Consider the following 27,771-nt stretch of genomic DNA (forward strand, 5'->3'; position numbering starts at 1 on the left):
CCTGCCCTTTTTGTTCAGTCTTTCTCGCATCCTAATTTGCTTACACGCAACAAGTGACGACTGCAATTCTACGTTTCTACTCTCTAGCTTTCGCGCTATGCATTTGATTTCCCCTAGCTCTCATGCTAGTAGTTTTTGTTTTGCTTTTTTTGCCCTTGTGCCAGTTATTCTGTTTCCTAGTATGTTTTATTAGTTAATTAAATCTTCATTTCTTACCTCCACGCTGTGTCCATTGCCCGACTGCATCCACGAAAGAACAAATCCGGCATCACCATGCCCCGCAAGCGTTACACACATTCTATATTGTGTTTTGGAAAAAGGTTGTCACAAACATGACTTAATTCATTATAAAAAAAAATACAAAAGAAAACACATTTTAATACATATGTAAATGCATTCATTTATAAACACTTTCTTCTTTTCTTCATGGATCTAAACTTTACTGCTGCTTGTATTTTCTTCTATATTTTTATTGTAATATTTTCAGAATTTGTTTGTTCTATTATTGGTCAAAGTAAGACGAATAAAACAATCTGAAGTTGTCTCTATTTTGTAATTTTAACGCCATGATTTTAATAGTCCGGCCCGCGTGTGCACAGATTTTCATTCATGCGGCCCCTGAGCTAAAATGAGTTTGACACCACTGCCTTTGAAGTTACTAGCTTCTGCCTTAGTTTTGCTCGAAGAAGGTAAGAACCGTGATCTCACTTTGTTTCTTATATATACTCACACATATTATTCTCACTAGTTTTAATGGTGTCAGGATGTACCAGGTGCGGAGCAAGTGTAGACAAGAATCTGTGTGTGCTCGACACTTACGCCAAGTTAACTTTCGGTTTCGATCTCCACCAATGTACAAAAAGCATGCAAGGAGAGCGACCGTTTTCAGAGAAGGCTCCGGACTTCAGACAGCTCGGTCCCTTCTCCAAGGCCATTATTGCTATTGTTTGCACTCATGGTTTTGTACAGAATAAATTGTAGATTTTCAGTTGTAGTCACTTCTCTTTATTTAGAAAAAAAAAAAAAGAATCTGGGAGGACTCTTCCCAGCACAAGGGAAGTTCCCAATAATAAGCGTAAGACAATGTATTAGAAAGAATCCGGATCACCCAACTAATAGTAATATAATAAATAACTAATACCTTATGCACATCCCAAATACAGATTAGTAGGTACCAGAAGGTAAGAAAAGTTGCCGTTGCATAATATTGCGAAACAAGACGTCAGATAATGTCTTACCTTCACACCATAATAATACGCGTACGTTGAAGCACGGTACAATCCATCAAACAGTGCGGATTCATAGCTCACCAAAGTCGTACTCAAACATTTTGACAGATTTTTGAGCGCCGTTTATAATGTTCTATAATTTCAATGGGACATATTAAATTTTGGTGTTGTTCACTTGAGTCACATTTCCATCATATTGCCGTCTACACGTATCTCTTATGTGTGACTGCCATCTACTGTCCACACTTATCATTTCACCATGTACCAAATAAAATGGCTTTGAGGTGGGTAAGCACAACCAAAATTATAACCGTACATTAGGCGCACCGGGTTATAAGGTGCACTGTTGAGTTTTGAGAAAATGAAAGTATTTTAAGTGTGCCTCATAGTCCGAAAGATTCAGTATATTTAGAAGTGCTAATAACGGACATTACAGAAGCTAATATTATTGTTTACATCTGTGTGTAATATTCTATATTTTTAATGGGCCATATACAATTTTGGTGTTGTTCACTTGAATCATATTGCCATCATGTTGCAGTCTACACGTATCTCTTATGTGTGACTGCCATCTACTGGTCACACCTATCATTTCACCATGTACCAAATAAAATTGCTTTGAGGTGGGTAAGCACAACCAAAATTATAACCGTACATTAGGCGCTCCGGATTATAAGGCGCACTGTTGAGTTTTGAGAAAATGAAAGTATTTTAAGTGCGCCTTATAGTCAGTAATCAGAAGCGCTAATAACGGATGTTATTTGAAGCTAATATTATTGTTTACATCCAGGACGGATATCTTTGAAGTCAACTCGGGGGGTGATGAGAATGCTCCCACTTTCTGAGTAGGAAATCCGACCTGCAGATGCATTAAATTTTTAATTGACGCCTTGTGCAGAATTGGCTATTTTTGGAATACCACCAAACTATCAAAAAATTAAGTAGACTTTTAGGGATAGTATCGCCTTTGCATCATTAATAGCTCGTAGAAGGATTTTATTGGAGTGGAAATCACAGTTTTCCCCCAAGGCCTCCCTATGGCTTAAAGATCTCATGTTTTTCTTAGATTTAGAGAAAATTAAATATAATCTGAGGGGTACGCCAAAACAATGTTGTCATGATCTGTGGTGTTTATCATGTTGTTTGTTATTTTCTGTTAGTTTTGGACTCTTTTAGTTCCTGTTTACGCTCCCTTGTTAAGTCACCATGATGACTCATTAGTTTCACCTGCCTCATGTGTTCGGATCACGCACCTGCTCTAATCAGAGACTACTATTTAAGCCTGTTTTGCCAGTTAGTCATCCTGGCGACATTGCTCCTTTCATGCTTAGTTCACGCTGCTCTGTATTGATCGTTCCATGCCGTAGTTCATGCTGCTCGTTTTCATGCCAGAGCAAGTCTTGTTTGTTCCATGCCATAGTCCATGTTAAGTGTTTAGCTTCTATGTTTCCTGCGTTAAGTTTTTCGTTTTGTTTGTTAGCTTCTTGTGTGAACAGCACGCTTTTCTTGAGAAATAAAATATGTTCCTACCTTCACGCCTAGTCCGGAATAGTTCGTTTGCATCCCGGGAGAAAAAACCCTGCAGCAAGCTGCGACTTTCTTGTCAAGACAAATTTGACTTGACCCCGGGTTGAATAATTAGTTACATAGCTAAATTAAAGACACTATAGGATAAGTGTGACACTCGCTGTTGACAATGAACCCTTTCACTTACCTCAACTCTTTATTTCTTTGTTGTTGATGTTGTTTTTTATTCAGTGACACTTCTCTGTATGTTTGTGATTTTTAATTTTATTGTCACTTTTTTTTTCTTCCTTTTAATCAGTTATTGTGATTCTCTAACTGCTTGTGGCAAAGAGAAAGGCAGTACATTGCTACCCACTGTGACTGAAATGAAGGACGGAGGAGTGGGAGTGGGTGTTATTATTCTACTTTTAGAATTTTTTTGTATTTTGGTATTTTTTTTGTATTTTTTGGGGGGGTGGGGGGACAGAAAAAAAGTGTCTGTTTTCTCAGTACTTGTATTATGATTTTCTTATCAATATAATAAAAAAAATTATAAAAAAAAAAAAAAAAGAAATCCACTTTACAACCAATTTCAACCTAGATGAAGTTCCGACTAACCAGTACAAATGGAACGCAGCGTGACTTCCGGGTGGGAAGTTTAGAGCAGCCTAACGGACGTGTTTTGTAATAAAGATAGTTTATTATTACATAGTTCATTGCAAAACATGTGACGCCACAAAACAGATTGATTGTTGAGTGGTAACAAACCTACTAGTTCCTTAGGTGTGTAATGACTGAAATGAAAACTGCAGATAACAGTTGGCGATAATCCATCCATTTTATACTGTTTGTCTCTTTTGGAGTCGCTGGAGCCTATCTCAGCTGCATTCGGGCGGAAGGCGGCGTACACCCTGGACAAGTCGCCACCTTATCGCAGGGCCAACACAGATAGACAGACATTCCCACTCACATACACACACTAGGAGCAATTTAGTGTTGCTAATCAATCTATCCCCAGGTACAAACCCTGTTTCCATATGAGTTGGGAAATTGTGTTAGATGTAAATATAAAGGAATACAATGATTTGCAAATCCTTTTCAACCCATATTCAGTTGAATATGCTATAAAGACAGCATATTTGATGTTCAAACTGATAAACATTTTTTTAAAATAATCATTAACTTTAGAATTTTATGCCAGCAACACGTGACAAAGAAGTTGAGAAAGGTGGCAATAAATACAGATAAAGTTGAGGAATGCTCATCAAACACTTATATGGAACATTCCACAGGTGTGCAGGCTAATTGGGAACAGGTGGGTGCCATGATTGGGTATAAAAGCAGCTTCCATGAAATGCTAAGTAATTCACAAACAAGGATGGGGCGAGGGTCACCACTTTGTAAGCAAATGGTCGAACAGTTTTACAACAACATTTCTCAACAAACTATTGCAAGGAATTTAGGCATTTTACCATCTACGGTCCGTAAAATCATCAAAAAGTTCAGAAAATCTAGAGATATCACTCCACGTAAGCAATGATATTACAGACTTCTGATCCCCCAGGCAGTATTGGATCAAAAACCGACATCAGTGTGTAAAGGATATCACCACATGGGCTCAGGAACACTTCATAAAACCACTGTCAGTAACTACAGTTGGTCGCTACTTCTGTAAGTGCAAGTTAAAACTCTACTATGCAAAACCAAACCCATTTATCAACAATATCCTGAAACGCCGCCGGCTTGGCTGGGCCCAAGCTCACCTAAGATGGACTAATGCAAAGTGGAAAGGTGTTCTGTGGTCTGACGAGTCCACATTTCAAATTATATTTTGAAACAGAGGACGTGGTGTCCTCCAGAATAAAGAGGAAAATAACTATTCGGATTGTTATAGGCGCAAAATTCAAAAGCCAGCATCTGTGATGGTATGGGGGTGTATTAGTGACCAAGGCATGGGTAACTTACACATCTGTGAAGGCACCATTAATGCTGAAGGGTCCATACAGGTTTTGGAGCAACATATGTTGTCATCCAAGCAACGTTATCATGGACGCCCCTGCTTATTTCAGCAAGACAGGTGTTACAACAGCGTGGCTTCGTAAAAAAAAAGTGTGGGTACTTTCCTGGCCCGCCTGCAGTCCAGACCTGTCTCCCATCGAAAATGTGTGGCACATTATGAAGCGTAAAATACGACAGCGGAGACCCCGTACTGTTGAATGACTGAAGCTCTACATAAAACAAGAATGGGAAAGAATTCCACTTTCAAAGCTTCATCAATTAGTTTCCTCAGTTCCCAAACGTTTATTGAGTGTTGTTAAAAGAAAAGGTGATGTAACACAGTGGTGAACATGCCCTTTCCCAACTACTTTGGCACATGTTGCAGCCATGAAATTCTAAGTTAATTATTATTTGTACAAAAAAAAAATATATGAGTTTAACCATCAAATATCTTGTCTTTGTAGTGCATTCAATTGAATATGGGTTGAAAAGGATTTGCAAATCATTGTATTCCGTTTATATTTACATCTAACACAATTTCCTAACTCATGTGGAAACGGGGTTTGTACATGTCTTTGGAAGCCGGAGTACCCGGAGGGAACCCACGCAGTCACGGGGAGAACATGCAAACTCCACACAGAAAGATTCCGAGCCCGGGATTGAACTCAGAATTACTCAGGACCTTCGTATTGTGAGGCACATGCACTAACCCATGTTCCACCGTGCAGTTGGCGATAATGTTTATCAATAATCCTAGAAAAAGTGTGAAAAAATAAGAAGATTGTATTTGGGTTCCATTGATGTTCATTCTTCTTTTCCTTCGCCTTTTATTCGTCCCTTGCTAATCAAGCCATCGTATGCGCCGCTCCGTCTTCTGTTCGCCGTCGCTCTGGGCTTCATTCCCAGCTCATCTCACCTTGTACCTTTGCACGTTCCTCCTCTCCTCCCTCGTTTATCTTCTCTCTCTGCCTCCCTCTCTTAGGTGAGAAGTGTCGCAGCTTCATTGACCTGGCGCCCGCGTCAGAGAGAGGTGAGTAATGAGCCCCATTAAGCGTCTTCGCCCGCTCGTCTTAATGTAGACCAGGGATGCAACACGCTATCGCTATGTCACGTTTTTGTTTGTTTTTTAAAGACATTGTTGCATAATTGTGTGAATGCTGAGAGATAAGCCTTCACATTGTTGCTTGTGTGCGACCATAAAAGGAGTCGACACACCAGAAGAAGATTTTGCCGCGTAAAAGAGGCTAGCTAGCTTAGCTCTGCACTGGGATGTTCAGTAAATCTCGTTCCGAGGGGTTTCGAACCCTGACTGGCTAGCATGCTCGACTCCCAGTCGGAAAGCAGTTGTGTGTCCGTGGGTTTGAGTCCGCCGCTGTCACACGCGGCAAAGGCTCAAGCCGAGTCAGAACTTGGTAGAAAAGTACAGAACATGACCAGAGGGGTTATATTTGCATGTTACCTGGGATTGTCGTGATGATTTAGACCAGGGGTGTACGAACATTGTGAATTGTGTGAATTACATTTATATAGCGCTTTTCTCCATTGACTCAAACCGCTTTATATTGTGAGAGCCATTATCTAAGTTGCATTTAGACCAGTGTGGGTGGGCACTGAGAGCAGGTGGATAAAGTGACTAGGATCAAACCCAGGGGCGTCACTAGACCTAATACTGTACTGGGGCACACCTGGGGCACAAATAATTCATGTGAGCGTGCAGAGCGCAAGCAAAAACATTTTTTAAGCACTTATTTATCATAAAAAATACCTAAATAGTGCTTTCAACTATGAAATCATATCAGATTATGTTGTATGGATCTTTGATTAACCACCTGAAATTAACTAATGCATTTGACCTACTTGTGCACTTTTTTACTCCAGACTAAACTGCTACTGGTAAAAGCAAAAAGGAAGAGCAATGAATCTTTTTGAAATATTTCTTGCAGTAATCATCTGCAAATTTAACATCTACAAAAGTAAAACAAAAAATAAAGCACCCCTACATCTCTGGGTTCTTTTATATTATTTAATTTCCATTTATTGCAATGTGGCAAATCCTATTTCAGATACACAAAACTATAAAATATACACAAAACAATAAAGCCACAGTAGTAGAATAAATGAACAACTGTAGTGTGTCTGTTCAGGGAATCATTTTCTGAGAAGTAAACTGTGACGTCTCGTTTTCATTTTTGCAAAGTGGTCAATCACTCTGGACAGACATGGAAATATTACAGTAACTGTTATACAGTTGACCAGTTGTTCCCAACTGCTGGGTCGTGACATAAAAGTGGATTGTGTGTCATTTTCAGTGAGTCGCAGTCAGATGTGTGCATGAAAAAAAAAAAAGTTTAGGGAGAAAAAAATCAAATTGTGGCAACAAAACCAGATATTTTTAGCCATTTTTTTAGTGACAATTAGTGAGTATTTTAGCAAAAGGCAAACCGACTAACAAGTTGGAGGAGGACTCAGGACAGACATGGAAATGTATTTTTAAAAAATCTAAATGGGGCAACAAAACACGATATTTTCAGCCATTTTTCTGAAAACAAATACAGAAATGTTACTATTTTTTGGGAAACAAAACCAGATGCTTTAGCTGTAGCCATTTTTCTGGTGACAAAACAAGATTATTTTAGTCAAAGTCACACCGATTAACAAGACAAGTCTGCTGTGCTATTTTTCTGTGAAATAAACTTGAATGATTTAAAAATTTGGCTCACGACTTGATGATATGGAAACGTGTTTTTCTTCCTCAAGATAAGCCATTTGAGAAGCACTCAACTCACACATGCTTACTCCAAATCATCATTGATGCAGAACCAGCAGACAATAACCAACATTATGTTTCATGTTCATTGGAAATTCCCCCGACAGCTCGTACAGCAAATGAATATGTTTGTCTTGATACAAGGAATAACGTTAGCTAACTTAGCATCAACTTAAGGCAATGATGTTGCCTAGCTAGCTAGGACTTCACTTACATCTCTCATTCCTCGGTGCTTCTTCAAGGCTGCGGGCGAATAACTTTCTTAAATCCATCTAGGAGTTACAGTTTGAGTCGAATCAAAATCAAAATAATGTAATTAACAAATTGTTGTTGGCTAACGTTACCTACCTCACACAGTGATTCGCGTCCTCTCTCTCTCTCTCTCTCTCTCTCTCTCTCTCTCTCTCTCTCTCTCTCTCTCTCTCAACTGAAGTCTCGATCCACACGCCATGTGCTCATTGTTAAGTGGAGTGAATACAGTAGCAATCAATTATCATACTAAGTAGTATGTGCGCTGTTGTGTATGTTATGTAGACTTAAAACTCTGAAGCGTTTTTTTTATTGGTGAATTTTTTTACTGGGGCACTGCAGATCAACAGTGGGGCACGTGCCCCAGTGAAATATGTCTGGCGACGCCCCTGATCAAACCTGGAACCCTCAAGTTGCTGACACGGCCGCCCCATTTCCACATTTCCACTGAGGGCCCCACAATGAAAATTAAAGCATGCAGAGGCCATAATAACATTTTTCCTTTTTGAAAACCGATACATTATATAGATTTTTTTTTTAACCTTTAGGGATCCCCTCCAGTTTGGTACCGGGGACCCGAAAGGTTGTCATCCATCCATCATCTTCCGCTTATCCGAGGTCGGGTCGCGGGGGCAGCAGCCTAAGCAGGGAAGCCCAGACTTCCCTATCTCCAGCCACTTCGTCTAGCTCTTCCCGGGGGATCCTGAGGCGTTCCCAGGCCAGCCGGGAGACATAGTCTTCCCAACGTGTCCTGGGTCTTCCCCGTGGCCTCCTACCAGCTGGACGTGCCCTAAACACATCCCTAGGGAGGCGTTCGGGGGGCATCCTGACCAGATGCCCGAACCACCTCATCTGGCTCCTCTCGATGTGGAGGAGCAGCGGATTTACGTTGAGCTCCTCCCGGATGGCAGAGCTTCTCACCCTATCTCTAAGGGAGAGCCCCGCCACCCGGCGGAGGAAACTCATTTCGGCCGCTTGTACCCGTGATCTTATCCTTTCGGTCATGACCCAAAGCTCATGACCATAGGTGAGGATGGGAACGTAGATCGACCGGTAAATTGAGAGCTTTGCCTTCCGGCTCAGCTCCTTCTTCACCACAACGGATCGATACAACGTCCGCATTACTGAAGACGCCGCACAGATCCGCCTGCCGATCTCACGATCCACTCTTCCCCCACTCGTGAATAAGACTCCTAGGTACTTGAACTCCTCCACTTGGGGCAGGGTCTCCTCCCCAACCCGGAGATGGCACTCCACCCTTTTCCGGGCGAGAACCATGGACTCGCACTTGGAGGTGCTGATTCTCATTCCGGTCGCTTCACACTCGGCTGCGAACCGATCCAGTGAGAGCTGAAGATCCCGGCCAGATGAAGCCATCAGAACTACATCATCTGCAAAAAGCAGAGACCTAATCCCGTGGCCACCAAACCAGATCCCCTCAACGCCTTGGCTGCGGCTAGAAATTCTGTCCATAAAAGTTATGAACAGAATCGGTGACAAAGGACAGCCTTGGTGGAGTCCAACCCTCACTGGAAACGTGTCCGACTTACTGCCAGCAATGCGGACCAAGCTCTGACACTGATCATACAGGGAGCAGACTGCCACAATAAGACAGTCCGGTACCCCTTACTCTCTGAGTACTCCCCACAGGACTTCCCGAGGGACACGGTCGAATGCCTTCTCCAAGTCCACAAAGCACATGTAGACTGGTTGGGCAAACTCCCATGCACCCTCAAAAACCCTGCCGAAAGTATAGAGCTGGTCCACAGTTCCACGACCAGGACGAAAACCACACTGTTCCTCCTGAATCCGAGGTTTGACTATCCGGCGAAGCCTCCTCTCCAGTACACCTGAATAAACCTTACCGGAAAGGCTGAGGAGTGTGATCCCACGATAGTTGGAACACACCCTCCAGTCCCCCTTCTTAAAGAGAGGGACCACCACCCCGGTCTGTCAATCCAGAGGTACCGCCCCCGATGTCCCCGCGATGCTGCAGAGTCTTGTCAACCAAGACAGCCCCACAGCATCCAGAGCCTTAAGGAACTCCGGGCGGATCTCATCCACCCCCGGGGCCTTGCCGCCGAGGAGCTTTTTAACTACCTCAGCGACCTCAGCCCCAGAAATAGGAGAGTCCACCACAGATTCCCCAGGCACCGCTTCCTCAAAGGAAGACGTGTTGGTGGGATTGAGGAGGTCTTCGAAGTATTCCCTCCACCGATCCACAACATCCGCAGTCGAAGTCAGCAGAACACCATCCGCACCATACACGGTGTTGATAGTGCACTGCTTCCCCTTCCTGAGGCGGCGGACGGTGGTCCAGAATCGCTTCGAAGCCGTCCGGAAGTCGTTTTCCATGGCTTCCCCGAACTCTTCCCATGTCCGAGTTTTTGCCTCCGCGACCGCTAAAGCTGCACACCGCTTGGCCCGTCGGTACCCGTCCACTGCCTCCGGAGTCCTATGAGCCAAAAGAACCCGATAGGACTCCTTCAGCTTGACGGCATCCCTCACTGCTGGTGTCCACCAACGGGTTCTGGGATTACCGCCACGACAGGCACCAACAACCTTGCGGCCACAGCTCCAATCAGCCGCCTCGACAATAGAGGTTCGGAACATGGTCCACTCGGACTCAATGTCCCGCACCTCCCTCGTGACATGTTCAAAGTTCTACCGGAGGTGTGAATTGAAACTCTCTCTGACAGGAGACTCTGCCAGACGTTCCCAGCAGACCCTCACAATGCGTTTGGGCCTGCCAGGTCTGTCCGGCATCCTCCCCCACCATCGCAGCCAACTCACCACCAGGTGGTGATCGGTAGAAAGCTCCGCCCCTCTCTTCACCCGAGTGTCCAAAACATAAGGCCGCAAATCCGATGACACAACTACAAAGTCGATCATGGAACTGCGGCCTAGGGTGTCCTGGTGCCAAGTGCACATATGGACACCCTTATGTTTGAACATGGTGTTTGTTATGGACAATCCGTGATGAGCACAAAAGTCCAATAACAAAACACCACTCGGGTTTAGATCGGGCGACCATTCTTCCCAATCACGCCTCTCCAGGTTTCAAGTCCCCCAGTAGGACAAGGGAATCACCCGGGGGTGGACTTTCCAGTACTCCCTCGAGTGTACCCAAAAAGGGTGGGTACTCTGAACTGCTGTTTGGTGCGTAAGCACAAACAACAGTCAGGACCCGTCCCCCCACCCGAAGGCGAAGGGAAGCTACCCTCTCGTCCACTGGGTTGAACTCAAACGTGCAGGCTTTGAGCCGGGGGGCAACGAGAATTGCCACCCCAGCCCGTCGCTTCTCACTGCCGGCAACGCCAGAGTGGAAGAGGGTCCAGTCCCTCTCGAGAGAACTGGTTCCAGAGCCCTTGCTGTGCGTCGAAGTGAGTCCGACTATATCCAGCCGGAATTTCTCGACTTCGCGCACTAGCTCAGGCTATTTCCCCCCCCAGTGAGGTGACGTTCCACGTCCCAAGAGCTAGCTTCTGTACCCGAGGATCGGACCGCCAAGTGCACTGCCTTCGGCTGCCGCCCAGCTCACAATGCACCCGACCTCTATGGCCCCTCCTATGAGTGGTGAGCCCATTGGAGGGATGACCCACGTTGCCTCTTCGGGCTGTGCCCGGCCGGGCCCCATGGGGACAGGCCCGACCACCAGGCACTCGCCATCGTGCCCCTACTCTGGGCCTGGCTCCAGAGCGGGGCCCCGGTGACCCGCGTCCGGGCGAGGGAAATCTGAGTTCATTTTGTTGTAATTCCATAGAAGTCTTTGAGCTACTCTTTGTCTGATCACTCACCTAGGATCTGTTTGTCTTGGGAGATCCTACCAGACAACATAGCTCCTAGGATCATTGGGACACGCAAACTCCTCTACCACGGTAAGGTAGCAGCTCAGAGAGGAGAGGTTGTCGTCCATAAAAATAAAAAAAATAAGTCATATACTATTATTCTTTTGATATTTTAAAGTGGAATATTTGTTAAATTTGAGCCTCAAATATGTCAATTAAAAAAAATTAATTACATTGATACAAATTAATTATTCTTTTTTTGAGCAATGACCATTTAAAGAAAAACATCCATCCCATCCATCCATTTTCTACCGCTTATTCCCTTTTGGGGTCGCGGGGGGCGCTGGCGCCTATCTCAGCTACAATCGGGCGGGGGGCGGGGTACACCCTGGACAAGTCACCACCTCATCGCAGGGCCAACACAGATAGACAGACAACATTCACACTCACATTCACACACTAGGAAAACAAAACCCACTAAAATGATTGGGAATCCAAAAGGGCCCCACTCATAAAAGTGTTAAAAATAAAATAATGTTTTCTTACTTTCAACCCTCAAGTCTTTAGATTAACCTCAAAATTGATCCATCCCTTATACATATATATATATATATATATATATATATATATATATATATATATATATATATATATATATATATATATATATATATATATATATATATATATTATTTTTTAATAGCAAACACAAAATATAAAATATATACCCCACAAAATATTTAAAAGTGGAATATTTGATGCGAATTAATTGGAGCCCTGAATAAGTCAATGATTCACAACAATTCATTTTGATTCATTATTATTTTTGGTAATGACAGTATTTTTTAAAATTATATTTATTTATTCAATTCCTAGGGAAATCATAATACAGGTACTTAGAAAACAAAGACTTATTTTGCTTTTGTCCCTCCCCCCAAAATAAATCAAAAATAAAAATAACAAATAATAAATAAAAATAAAGATTTTTTTTTTTAGATATGTCCTACAAAAATAAAAAAGACAGTTTTAAAGAAAAAAATACAGCTTTGTGTTATTATAGTCAACATTGCAATTTTTTTCTTGTCACGTTTCACCTGTTTGCACTTTTTTACAGTAATTTTCGAATGTGCAGCGGGTTGTTAAAAAACTAGCCGCAGACCGCAATTGGCCCCAGGGCAGCACTTTGGACACCCCTGTTTCAGCCCTTATGAGCTATCATTCTGTTATTTTCATTTTGTTTCTAATTTAGAGTGTCCTGTAATTCTTTGGATATAGTGTGTTTCTGGTAAAGTACTTGTTAGTGCAACACAAGTACTGTGCAAAATGGAAAAAAGGAGTGCATGGCTGTGACTCCGCCTCATCTCGGTCAGCGTGATAATCTTTTTAAATTCTGTGGAGTGAGTCCCACGATTGCAGGGCTTGAGCCTTACACAACGCCAACACGTAGGGCAGAAAATAAGCAGGTCAAAGATCATTCAAAGCATGCGAGCAAAAGTCCCTGCAGCTTTGAAATGTCCATTTTTGTAGTGCCGTGCAGAAAAACTTGCAAACATCACACTTCTCACATTGTATGGACAAAAGTGTTGGGACACCCCTATCAATCAATGAACGCTAAAAGCGAAATCGTACTAAAGTCCTTAATCGTCCCTCCAAATGTTCTTTCTTTTGTCTCTAAACAAGCTAATTGTGTGCATTCCCAGTGCACAAAACAAGGCATTTTCTTTACTTTTCACTTCCTGAAGGTGTCCCATTTCTTTTGTCCATGTTATTCAGGGGTAAACAAAGTGTGGCCCAGGGGGCCATTTGCTGCCCGTAGCTAATTTTTTAACAGCCCACAGCACCTTCTGAAATACTCCTAAAAACATCAAAAGTGGGGGAAAGAAAGCGCAAACAGGTGAAATGTAACGAGAACATGTTGCAATCTTGACTCTAATAACACAAAGCTGCCATGCAGGCCTTTTTTTTTAACCTCTTAAGGCCAAAGCTATTTGTTTACATGCTTTTTTTTAATTTCTCTTTACTGTTTGGACTTATTGGACCCTAAGTAGAATAAAAACTAAAAATCATCTTTTGACATGATGTACTTAGTCCATAAGTACACTAATGTGTACTTAATGTGTAGTGATATGCTAATTTAAATGTTTACACTTTTTTTTTCCAGATTCCTTTGTATGTTATACTCTTCTGACACCACCAGATAGCAGTATAAGTGTCCATATGTCGGCATAAGACCCCATTTCAGTAGTGTACAGAATTATGGAAATAAGAGCTAAAAGGTGCTGTCCACGCATGTGTACACTAAGGCCTTCAGAGGTTAAAGCTGTCATTGTATATATATATATATATATATATATATATATATATATATATATATATATATATATATATATATATATATATATACATACACATACTGTATATACATACATATATATATATATATACATACACATATATACATACATATATATATATATACATACACATATATACATACATATATATATACCTCCATATATATATATACATACACATATATACATACATATATATCTCCATATACATATACATACACATGTATATAGAAATGTATATATACACATGTATATACATACATTTATATATAAATGTATATATACACATATATACATACATACATATATATACACATATATGTAAATATTTACATATATACACACATACACATACATATATACACATATACATTTTTATATATACATATATATATATACATATATGTATACATATATACACACACACATATATATACATATGTGTATATATACATATATACATACACATATATATACACACACACACATATACATACATATATACATATATATATGTATATATATATATATATATATATATATATATATATATATGTATATATATATATATATATATATATATATATTAAATTGAGCTACATCTGTATGGATAACATACAACAAATAATTTCAAACCACAACAAAGCAATTGCAAAACGACTGCCTGCCCCCAGACTAAATGACTCTGAAACCAATAAGGAATGTAACCGCCGTAAGAAACCTGATTGCCCTCTCAACGGGGGGTGCTTACAAACATCAGTCGTTTACCAAGCAAAGGTAACGCGCAAGGACATTAGCACATCCGACACGTACGTAGGATTAACCGAAGGAGCGTTTAAAGCCAGATGGAATAATCACAAGGCCTCCTTTAGAAACCAGACCTTGCGGAATTCTACAGAACTCAGCAAGCACATTTGGAACATGTGGTAATAAAAGATGCAACCTATGCTTAAAAGAGAAACTGTTTATTATATATCATCCAGACCTGCCATCCCTCAACAAGCGCAGTGAAATCATATCAACATGCCGTCAAGGACGGAAACACTCCTAGGTAACACATGAGCCAATCACCACGCCCCTATGCCTGCCTGTACCCACCCACTCTGTGCCCTATATAAACCATTGTATGTGAATGCTTCCATTAAAATCTCCTGATGATTGAGGGAACCCCTCATGAAACAGTTCTGTAGAGATGAAGTAGTCTTGTGATTTTTCCCACACATACATATAACGTTTTTAATGGCAAAATCAATGTGCCCTGCAATTCACATTAGATCTTGCAGCTTGCTGCGTCCTTCATCGACGCACGAGTCGAGTGATCCATCGCTGAGAGTTGTCTCAGTTTTTTGCTTTGTCTGTTGCCACATCCTCGAGTTGGGTTTATCAGGTTTGGCACATCGCCCGTCCTGTACATATATAAAAACGTTTTTAATGCCAAAATCTATCTAATATTTCCCCCAAAATATTTCAGATTTGACTATCAATACTCAATAATTCATGAAAACATTGATATTGATTCATTGTCTTTTAAGCAATGACAGTTAAAAGAAAAAAAAGTCACACTAAAATTCTAGGGGATCCAAAATATAAAAAAAATAGGCATATGTAGTTATGTGTACCTGAATTTGATCTAGATTTTTAAAAAATGACATGTTTTTAATATTTTTATGACTGATACCCTTTTGCGTCCCTGGGATCAAATTTGAGGGCAGCCCCTAAAGATTAAAATAATAATCTATATATTGTATTGGTTTTGAAAATGAAAAATATCAAAATGGCCTCTGCATACTTTAGTTTTTCAGTGTGTGGCCCTCAGTGGAAAAAGTTTTGACCCCTGATGTAGTTGATAATATTGTTGTTGCCATTTGAATGATATTTTATGTCTTGCATCATAAGCTAACCGTGTGTGATGTGTGTGATGCGTGCAGGCGTGTTGTGGTTGTCGGTGGTGTCCGAGGTTCTTTACATCCTGTTGCTCGTAGTGGGCTTCAGTCTGATGTGTTTGGAGCTTTTCCACTCCAGCAACGTCATCGACGGACTCAAGCTCAACGCCTTCGCCGCCGTTTTCACCGTGCTCTCTGGTAAGTGGGATGCTTACACACGCACGCACACTCTTGCTAATCTAGTTAGTTAAATGTTCCTAACTGTACACTTTCATCGCTACACACCTCATGTGTGTGCACACGTCTTACCAGCATCAGTCCATCAGAAACGCGGCGAGAAAGCGGCGTAGGTTTGTGAGAGGTCAACCGGGGTCAGAGGTTTTCCTCTGTGTTGGCCGCCAGGGATTTGAAGTGGTCTTAAACCTCTTATCCAAAAACCTGGCGCTGCCTGCACCAGAACGCCTCCTCGCATCACAAGTGAGCAACAGTCCTCTTCCTCTGACGAGTTTTGCACTTTATCACATGGTGGACAACAGACAACCTCCGCCAAGGCTGTGAAGTCAATGAGGGAACATCGAGCAGCTTCATCGATAAAATAAGTTCTTTCAGTAAAGAAAAAAATGAATATGATGGTTAGTAATGGTGCACAAAAAAATGTATCTGAATCGTGATCCGTATTCAACCCGGATTTAAATCAATTCATACTTCTCAAAAAATCTATTAAAAAATAATAATAAATACAATCAAAATTATATATATATATATATATATATATATATATATATATATATATATATATATATACACACACATACATACATATGCACATACATATGTATACATACATAGCTAGCTAGCTAGCTAGCGGCTAACATCCATCCGGAGTCGGCAGTGTAATGATACCAAGGCCAGGAGCTTAACTAGTCGATAGTACTATGATTAAATTGATTCATTTTAGCAACACAAAATCTTCTTTCATTTTTTTGTTTATTGATATTATGTTTATAAACTCAGAAACTACATCCACATGAGAAGTTTGAATAACACCAATGTATGATCCTGTAACGACTTGGTATCAGAACAATACCGAAAACTAATGTAGAGTATCAAACAATAGAAGAATAAGTGATAATTACATTTTAACCGAAGTTTAGATAGAACATGTTAAATGAGAAAGTAAGCAGATAATAACAGTAAATGGACAAGTGCATTAATAATCCATTTTCTACCACTTGTATTTAATAAAGTTGACAAAATAATAGAATGAGGCTTGGACTTTGGTGTGGATTGTTTTTCCGTGGTGCAAAGTGATTGGAACGGACTTGGCGTGAAGGTAAGGACATCTTTTAATTATAATTAAAAAAAAAGGAATAAACGAAAAGCGCTCGTAACGGAGGTACAAAACTTGGCTATGAAAACAAAACTTGCACTAAGGCAAAACTATGGTCATAAAACAAAAACTTGCGCTATGGCATGAATAACGAAAAACTTACTTGGAACGAGAAAGGAACAGGGATCATCGGCATGGATAACAAGGTGGTGTCAAGGTTGAGTAGAAGGGGATAGACGGTGTAAAGGAAATGATGTCGCCAGGCCAGGCTGGCTGCCTGGCAACTGCAGGCTTAAATGGTGACGTGGTGATTGACAAAAGGTGCATGAGTCCATGTGAATCAGGTGTGTGAGTCGTGAGATCAGGTGAACTGATTGGTAGTCATGGAAGCAAAAACAAACCAGGGTGCGCAAAAACAGGAACTAATGGAGTCAAAAACAAAACAGAACAGAACTGAACAGAACATGATCACAAAGACATGACCGTTACTGCATATGTCAACAGACTAAATTAGGAGACTGTTTAGTTAATAATAAAAGACAAGTTTTGTTGTATGTTCACAATTTTATTTAAGGAAAAACTTGCAATTAGAAAATATGATTAATGTACCTTGAGATTTTTTTGTTAAAAATAAAGCCAATTTGTTGCAGTCTCCTTTATTTAGAAAAGTATCTAAAAGTACCAAAATACATTTTGGTATTGGGACAACACTAGTAGTATACTACAAGTTGACTTAATGGCCTACTGAAATTTGATTTTCTTATTCAAACGGGGATAGCAGGTCTTGATCATTTCGCAATATTGCCAGATTTTTGCTGAAAGAATTTAGTAGAGAACATCGATGATAAAGTTCGCAAGTTTTGGTCGCTAATAAAAAAGCCTTGCCTTTACCGGAAGTAGCAGACGATGTGCGCGTGATGTCACGGGTTGTAGGGCTCCTCACATCCTCACATTGTTTATAAATCATAGCCACCAGCAGCAAGTGCAATTCGGTCCGAGAAAGCGACGAGTTCCCCCTTAATTTGAGCGAGGAAGAAAGATTTGTGGATGAGGAAAGTTAGAGTGAAGCACTAACAAAAAAAACACACACAAAAAAACGGCGACGGCTCCAGGCGACGGCAGTGTGAGCGATTCAGATGTTATTAGACACATTTACTAGGATAATACTGGAAAATCCCTTATCTGCTTATTGTGTTAATAGTGTTTTAGTGAGATTATAAAGTCATACCAGAAAGTCAGAGGGCTGCGGTAAACGGCAGTGTCTCTCAGAGAAGCCAATAGAGGAGCCAAGATCACAGCTGCATTTTTTGACAGTTACAGGAGGAAGGTCGCATAATCCACTCAAGTCTGCGGTAAGAGCCGACTTAATATCACAATTTTCCCATCCAAAAACTTGCTGGTTGACGTAGAGATACATGTTCGCTTGACCGCTCTGTGTTAAAGCTTCACAACAAACAAAGAAACACCGGCTGTGTTTCGGTGATAAAGGCAGCTGCAATCCACCGCTTTCCACCAACAGCATTTTTCTTTATAGTCTCCGTTATTAATCAAACAAATTGCAAAAGATTTAGCAACACAGATGTCCAAATTACTGTGTAATTATGTGATGAAAAGAGACGACTTTTAGCCGTAAGTGGTGCTGGGCTAATATGTCCGCTACAACCCGAGACATCACAAACACGCGTAATCATACACGTCATCATTCCGCGACGTTTTCAACAAGAAACTCTGCGGTACATTTAAAATTGTAATTTAGTAAACTAAACCGGCCGTATTGGCATGTGTTGCAATGTTAATATTTCATCATTGATATATAAACTATCAGACTGCGTGGTGGGTAGTAGTGGGTTTCAGTAGGCCTTTAACTCAGTCAGAGCAACAAAATGACCTGACTGAGTTGATTAAACATTTTTTGCTTTGTTTATGTTTTTCTTTTACAGTGTGTGCTGACCTTCCCAAGCGCGTGATGTAACACACGTGTACACATTTAGTGGAAATCCAAAAGGACGCGGCGTCAAGGTTGGAGGAGGAATGATGCTCACTTTATGGCGCGCTATAAATCTAGGAACACTTGGTATTTACCACCACACACACACACACCGGGTCACATGATGGCGAGGTTCGATAGAGTGCGAGATGCAGAGCGATTATATCCGCCCGTGTAATTGATGGATGATGCTCGCTGTGTGATGACTAATTAGCATCATTACTGCTGCTTTCGTACTGATGTCTTCTAAGTGAGGCCTGACAGGAAATCTGCTCAGGAAGATGAGTTTATGCTCATACCTGAGGAATGCTTCCTCTGGGGAGACAATGGTGGAACCTAACATTGTAGAACATGTGGAGCTTTAGCTGGAACTAATGTGTGTGTGTGTCTGTGTCAGGTCTTCTAGGTATGGTGGCCCACATGATGTACACACAAGTGTTTCAGATCACAGTCAGTCTGGGTCCCGAAGACTGGAGGCCTCACAGCTGGGACTATGGTTGGTCGTTCTGGTACGTTCTCCACACACATATCATCCTCCTATTTATTTTATTTACCCCCCATGACTATCTGTTGGCTTTACTGATGGACTGGACTCCCACATAGACTGCAATGAATGTCGAGTTGTAAGAATTCCAGAATTACACCAACTCGACATTCATTGCAGTCTGGAAGTAGGGTCCCTACTTCTCAAAGTTTCTTTCTTTGAGTTTTTCCTTGCCTGGATGTCGATGTGGATCAGTTTTTGAAGCCCTTCGAGACACTTGTTTTTAAGGGCTGTAGAATTTAGGACCGAGCACTACAACTATATCAATATACTGTATATCACAACAAGACACTATCAATATCAATACAAAATGCGTTCGATAAACGTTCAATCTATATATTTTTGCCCCCAATGGTGTTCGATAAGTTACAAAAAATGTTGATTAAATAATTTAATTCATTTTTATGTATTTCACATTTATTTTCTGCATGTAAAACTACATATAATCATTATCAAATGTGTTGTGTAGGGCTGGACATTAGAATAATATCGATATACATCGCAGTCGACACGTAATTGATAGCGATAAAAATAGCAGACGTTCGATACATATTTTTTTCTTAGTCAGAAAAAAGTGGATGTTATGAAGCAAGGTTGGTTGCATGAGCAAAGGCACGAGAAGAACACAGGAAGTGATCACTGATCAGTGGGAGTGACATGCAAACAGCTAATCAGGTAACAGTAAAAACTATCATGTTTGGTTGCGCCATTTCGTTGCCTCGCGGTTGATTCTTTGCACGGAGTGACAAGAGAAAGTAAAAATGTTTTGTTTTTTTTGTAAACGGACCGTAGTCAGACTAAGGCGCTAGTAATCAGTAAAACCCGACCACCTTAGCCACGCTCATCCTTTGGAGCAGGGGTGTCAGACACGCGACCCGCGAGAAGTTATTTTGCGGCCCCCACCATAATATGAAAGTTTCATGTTAGTGCGGGCCGCAAGTTTTATATAATTGGCGCTTGACAGCGTTGTTATATTTAGGTCCAAAATGGCTCATTCAACATTCTGGGTTGCCTACCCCTGCGTTAGTGGAAAAGCGGCAAATGAGTTAAATGGGTTCTAATGATAAATGGGTTGTACTTGAATAGCGCTTTTCTACCTTCAAGGTACTCAAATCGCTTTGACACTACTTCCACGTTTACCCATTCACACACACTGATGGAGGGAGCTGCCATGCAAGGCACTAACCAGCACCCATCAGGAGAAAGGGTGGAGTGTCTTGCTCAAGATACAACGGACGTGACGAGGTTGGTACTAGGTGGGGATTTGAACCAGGGACGCTCGGGTTACGCACGGCCATTCTATCACTGCGCCACGCCGTCCCGAGTTAAAGCAACAGAGACGTTGCCATGGAGACAAGGGTTTTCTTACGTGCCTGGCTGCAGTCACACCGCGACACCTGTCCGTCAGTAATAACAGTCCCTGATAACCTGGACCAATTCAAACCGTTATTTGTTTTTTTCATTGTTTCATTTGCATTTCCTCACACATTGAACACTACACATATTTCTATATGACGCCGGATAACACTCCGGGAGGCATCACTTTTTTGCGCTCCCTATCCCGGTACTTTCTCGGCTATTATCCGCCAACCGCCGTGTTGCTGTAGGGAGGAAAATCGGAACGACACACATTGCGGAAATAATATTATTCTCCGTGCGTCGGCTAAATACAAATATATTCCACAACCCAAAACATGTCTTTTTCAAAGCCTGCAGTGAAGAGAAAGGTTAGTGGTGAGCAAAGACGATTCCAGGAAAAGTGGGAGATGCGGTATTTCTTTGTTGGGACAGGGGCACCCCGACGTGTCTTATTTGCACGGAAAAAGTTGCAGTACACAAGGGATATAATTTGAAACGTCATTATACAACTAGACATTCTGAGGAGTATGCAACATTTTTTTTAAGAAATCTTTTTTTGCGGCCCAGCCTCACCCAGACTCTGATCCAGTGGCCCCCAGCTATATTGAGTTTGAGACCCCTGCTTTAGAGCATACATATGTTTTATTTGACCTCACATGGACAAAGCTAAGACCTTCAGTAGGAAAGTTCTGTGGTCAGATGACACAAAAAATTAGCTGTTTTGAGGCCAAAGCCAGCAATATGTTTGGAGGAGAAAAGGTGAGGCCTTAAATCCCAGGAACACCACTACTACCGTCAAGCATGGTGGTGGTAGTATTATGCTCTGGACCTGTTTTGCAGCCAATGGAACTGGTGCTTTAAATGGGACAATGAAAAGGGAGGATTACCTCCAAATTCTCCAGGACAACCTAAAATCATCAGCCTGGAGGTTGGGTCTTGGGTACAATTGGGTGTTCCAACAGGACAATGGCCGCAAACACACGTCAAAAGTGGTCAAGAAATGGCTAAATCAGGCTAGAATTAAGGTTTTAGAATGGCCTTCCCAAAGTCCTGACTTAAACGTGTGGACAATGCTGAAGAAACAAGTCCATGTCAGAAAACCAACACATTTAGCTGCACCAATTTTGTAAAGAGGAGTGGTAAAAAATTCAAGCAGAAGCTTGCCAGAAGCTTGTGGATGGCTACCAAAAGCGCTGTGTTGCAGTGAAACTTGCCAAAGTACATGTACCAAATATTAACATTGCTGTATGTATACTTTAGACACAGCAGATTTGGTCACATTTTCAGTAAACCCATAATAAATGCATTAAAAAAAACATAAAACTTCATGATTTTTTTGATTTTTTTTTACCAACAAGTATGTGCTCCAATTACTCTATTACAAAAACAATAAGAGTTGTAGGAAGTATTGGAAACTCAAGACAGCCATGACATTATGTTCTTTACAAGTGTATGTACGGAACAAAGGCTACAGAAAGTGGAAGAATTAAAACAAGGTCTTTAAGGCCTACTGAAATGAGATTTTCTTATGTAAACGGGGATAGCAGGTCCATTCTATGTGTCATACTTGATCATTTCGCGATATTGCCATATTTTTGCTGAAAGGATTTAGTAAAGAACATCCACGATAAAGTTTGCAACTTTTGGTCGCTAATAAAAAAGCCTTGCCTTTACCAGAAGTAGCAGACGATGTGCACGTGACATCACCGATGTTAGGGCTCCTCACATCCTCACATTGTTTATAAAGGGAGCCACCAGCAGTAAGAGCAATTCGGACCGATAAAGCGACAATTTCCCCATTAATTTGAGCGAGGATGAAAGATTCGGGGATGAGGATATTCATAGTGAAGGACTAGAAAAAAAACCCCAAAAAAACAGGCGAGGGCAAGTCAGAGCGATTCAGATGTTTTTAGACACATTTACTAGGATAATTCTGGAAAATCCCTTATCTGCTATTGTGTTGCTAGTGTTTTAGTGGGATTAAATAGTACCTGAAGTCGAAGGGGTGTGGCCACAGGTGTCTTGACGCCAGAGTCTCTGAGGGAAGTCACAAAGCTGCATGGACGGCGTAAGCTCCGCTGATCTTCGGTAAGAGGCGACTTTATACTACATTTTTTTCACCGAAAACTGCCGGTAGATCCATGTTCGCTTGACCGCTCTGATCCATAGTAAAGCTTCACCTCTTAAACAAGGAAACACCGGCTGTGTTTGTGTGGCTAAACGCTAAAGCTTCCCACCTCCATCTTTCTACTTTGACTTCTCCATTATTAATTGAACAAATTGCAAAAGATTCAGCAACACAGATGTCCAGAATACTGTGTAATTATGCGATTAAAGCAGACTACATATAGCTTGGATCGGGCTGGAAAATAATGTCCGCTACAACCCGAGACGTCAAACGCACACGTCATCATACGCGTCATCATACCGCAACGTTTTCAACACGACACTTCGCGGGAAATTTAAAATTCTAATTTAGTAAACTAAAAAGGCCGTATTGGCATGTGTTGCAATGTTAATATTTCATCATTGATACATAAATGGTAAATGGGTTGTACTTGTATAGCGCTTTGACACTACTTCCACATTCACCCATTCACAAACACATTCACACACTGATGGAGGGAGCTGCCATGCAAGGCGCTAATTAGCACCCATCAGGAGCACAGGAGCAAGGGTGAAGTGTCTTATAAACTATCAGACTGCGTGGTCGGTAGTAGTGGCTTTCAGTAGGCCTTTAAGTCCGCAGCAGGCTCTGTTCACAAAAGCCACAATACAAAGCTATGGTGTCGTTTTTGATAACTAACACCATGTTTAATTATAATTGTAATATTTGAACCTGGGGATAGGTTGATTGGCAACACTAAATGGTCCCTAGTGTGTGAATGTGAGTGTGAATGTTGTCTGTCTATCTGTTTTGGCCCTGCGATGAGGTGGCGACTTGTCCAGGGTGTACCCTGCCTTCCGCCCGATTGTAGCTGAGATAGGCGCCAGCGCCCCCGCGACCCCGAAAGGGAATAAGCGGTAGAAAATGGATGGATGGATGGATGGATGGAATGTGTTGTGGCAGTGTGCGGATTTCGACAATGCAGCGGTTTGTGGAAACAATCGGTTGCTTTTCCAAACATTTTTTACAAACCGCCAACATTAGAATGCCAAACAGGAAGTGTTTTAAATTTAATGGCTTCGTATAGAGGGCAGCACGGTGGTACAGGGGTTAGTGCAAGTGCCTCAAAATACGAAGGTCCAGAGTAGTCCTGAGTTCAATCCCGCACTCGGGATCTTTCTGTGTGGAGTTTGCATGTTCTCCCCGTGACTGCGTGGGTTCCCTTCGGGTACTCCGGCTTCCAAAGACATGCACCTGGGGATAGGTTGATTGGCAACACTAAATGGTCCCTAGTGTGTGAATGTGAGTGTGAATGTTGTCTGTCTATCTGTGTTGGCCCTGCGATGAGGTGGCGACTTGTCAAGGGTGTACTTCGCCTTCCGCCCAATTGCAGCTGAGATAGGCTCCAGCACCCCCCCGCGACCGCAAAAGGGACAAGCGGTAGAAAATGGATGGATGGATGGGCTGGTAAAGACACTGAGACAAAGTCTAAGTTAATTGTGTTCTTCATGGTGTTTTTGAAACTGCACCAAATTTTTTCCTCAGAGTTTTCAACTTACGTCAAGTGTTTTGCCAAAATTATTATTTGTTGTATGTACATTTTCAGAATGTACTTGTTCTATTTTTGGTCAAAGTGAGACAAAAAAAATAATCTGAAGTTGTCCTTTTTTTAAAAAAAAGTTATTATGCCCTTATTTTACCAGTCCGGCCGGCGTGGGAATAGATTTTCCTTCATGTGGCCCTTGAGCTAAAATGAGTTTAGAGCATCTTTGGGCTGCGACTGCCCCCTGGACGGCCGCCAAAAAATAAGTGTTATATGTTACAAATAAGAATCGCGATTCATTCGAAAATCTGCCCGATATAAAACACTTACCGTATTTCCTTGAATTTATCAGGGCATATAATATGCACCTGCCTTGAATTACTGCCGGGTCAAACTCGCTTCCCAAAATAATTAGCGCATTCTAGAGATGCGCGGATAGGCAATTATATCATCCGCAACCGCATCACTAAAGTCGTCATCCACCCGAACCAACATTTTATCAAAACCGCAACCGCCCGCCACTTGTTATATATCCGGAGTCGGCGACCTTTATCACTAAAAGAGCTAGTTTGACCCGCGTCACAAATTAAAGAAGGCAATGAGAGCCGCTAACGTTCTCGCGAATATCCGATGGTGATCATCCAGATAACGGGAATAAGGGCGTGCTGGGAAGTCATTGCCTTTGACACCTTCAACAACATTTACGAACCGTTTGCCAGTCCAGCAACATGCTGTATGCAGCTTACGCAAACACACGTACAAGATTGAATGGCATACTGGGTGATACAGAGTACACTAATGGTTGTGATATAAACAATTTTAACACTCTTACTAATATGCGCCACATTGTCAAGCCACACCAAACAAGAATGACAAACACATTTCGGGAGAACAACAACGCAACACAAAAAATACCCAGAATCCTTTGCATCCATTACAATTCCTGAATATACTTTACACCCCCGCGCCCCTAACCCCACCCACCTTACCGACGCACGGGGGGGGGCTGCAATTCAAGTAAATACGGTATATCATGATACAGTTTTCAGCCATACCGCCCAGTCCTATGGTAAATACATTTTGATTGATTGAACCATGAGGTCATCATTGTAGTTCTTCCAAAGTAGATTCCCACAATCCCCTGCACCGGAGACTGGTTCCTTGTGCATTCAGTGACTAGGCCTCCAAATCTATCTCTATTCTCCCATGTTTCATTAAATGTTACAGTCGGTGAACGACCATCAGCAGTTGTGATGTTGCTTACAATCTTCTGGTAACAAATAATGTCTTTTTCCGAGCAGCATGGCATGGGGTTCTTTCACATGCTGCATGGCCGCCTCCGTCACCACGCTCAACTCCTACACCAAAACTGTCATCGAGTTCCGCCACAAGCGCAAACTGTTCGAGCAGGGTCTCCGAGAGGAACAGAACTTCCTGGACCAGGAGGCCTTCCACTATTTCCGGGACCGCTCCCTGCAGTCCATCTCCGGCGCCCTGGACGTCTACGCCGGCCACGGGGGCATGGCTGGTCCTGGTCCCGGTCCCGACTCTGGACCAGGGCCTGGTCGGGGGAAGATGAGATCGGCCTCCATAGACTTGGGCGAGAACACGGACTCACTGGGGGAGGAGCAGTGCTGAGACTCCTGGGACAGAACCCTGACACGGTTCTGAGCTCAGATGTGAATGTGCTTTATGTGTTTTATCAGCTCAAACAGACTTGATAAGAGGGAGAAAGTTAGTGAAACATGAAGACTCTCTTTGTTTATATATGACTAATACTACACAGTATGATGATAACAACAACATGCAGTATATGATGCAACTTTTGGTCTGTTTGTGAAAGTTTGCGTTTTCAAGATGCTACAAGTAGTATTTGAATGTAACTCGGTGACGTCCGTCCTTTGAATAACCAGAAACCGGTGCCCTGAATGTTACATTGTGTGTAACAGGAAGAGAAGGTAGCAGGTTTACACTTTTACAATTTACCACAGGGGTGCTTTAGTTTTTTTCCATGAAACATTAAATCATGCGGGGTCCATTTTCAAAGTATTGATTTTAAAAACCAAACAGATTTATCCATCGTTTTTAACCTTGAGAGCTCCCCTCAAGTTTGGTCTCGGGCACCCCCACAAAATTGTGACAAATAAGTCATTTATTATTATTATTATTATTTTTTTAATATTCAACGCTTCTATCTCTAGATCAACTTTAAGAAATTATGATTTATGTCCTTTTTTTATAGAATTTTTTTATGGCAAAAACTCAAAATATGCAATATTTTCCACAAAAAAATATTTCAAAGGGAATAATATTTGATGTGAAGTAATTGGAGCCTTGAATAGATTCATATTTCAAAACATTGATCTTGATTCATTATCATAATTTTTTTTTTCTTTTAGCAAAGGCAGTTAAAAAAAACAAATCACACTAAAAATCCTGTGGATTCAAAAAGGCACCACTTATGAAAGTTAAAAATGAATCAGACATCCTTTTATTTTTTTTGTTTGAACACTTCAGCATCAAATATTTTTATTAATTTTTATGTATTTAAAATGTTCTCACTTCGTTGTTTTTATATGGCAAACACAAAATATCCAACATTTTCACCTCCTAATATTTCAAAGTGGAATATTTGATGTGAGGTACTTGAAGCCTTGAATCAGTCAATAATTCATGACAACATCGGTTTAATTCATTATATTTTTGGAGTAACGACATTTTTTTTTATAAATTCCACAAAAATGATTGGGAATCCAAAAGGGCCCCATTAACGACAGTGTTAAAAATGAGTCAAACATGCTTTTTTTCTTTCAGCATTTGAGTCTTACCAACTTCAGATTTATTTGTCAAGTTAAAATTCTTATATTTTTTAATCATTTTTGTTTGTTTTCTGCCCTTTATGTCAAAGAACACTTAGTTTTCGATATGGCAAACACACAAAATATGCAACATTTTCCCTAAAAAATATTTCAAGGTTGAATATTTGATGTGAAGTAATTGGAGCCTTGAGTAGATTAATATTTCAAAACACTGATCTTGATTCATTGTCATGATTTTTTTTTTTTTTTTTTCAGCAAAGGCTGTTAAGAGATAAAGCACACTAAAAATCCTGGGGATCCAAAAAGGC

The 27,771-nt window shown here is 41.3% G+C and overlaps 1 protein-coding gene across 1 annotated transcript in view; it reads left to right on the forward strand.

The window, feature by feature from the left end:
• Positions 1 to 27,771, forward strand: part of gsg1l (gsg1-like) — a 52,978-nt gene that overhangs the window by 23,815 nt on the left and 1,392 nt on the right. The window contains exons 2-5 of the mRNA XM_061905653.1: positions 5,716 to 5,763; positions 15,820 to 15,972; positions 19,489 to 19,600; positions 25,946 to 27,771. The exon at positions 25,946 to 27,771 is cut by the window's right edge and continues 1,392 nt beyond it. Coding sequence (XP_061761637.1) covers positions 5,716 to 5,763; positions 15,820 to 15,972; positions 19,489 to 19,600; positions 25,946 to 26,282 — 650 coding nt within the window. The 3' untranslated portion in view covers positions 26,283 to 27,771. The remainder of the gene's footprint in view (positions 1 to 5,715; positions 5,764 to 15,819; positions 15,973 to 19,488; positions 19,601 to 25,945) is intronic.

Source organism: Nerophis ophidion, linkage group LG07 (genome assembly GCF_033978795.1).
Source record: "Nerophis ophidion isolate RoL-2023_Sa linkage group LG07, RoL_Noph_v1.0, whole genome shotgun sequence".
Taxonomy (NCBI): domain Eukaryota; kingdom Metazoa; phylum Chordata; class Actinopteri; order Syngnathiformes; family Syngnathidae; genus Nerophis; species Nerophis ophidion.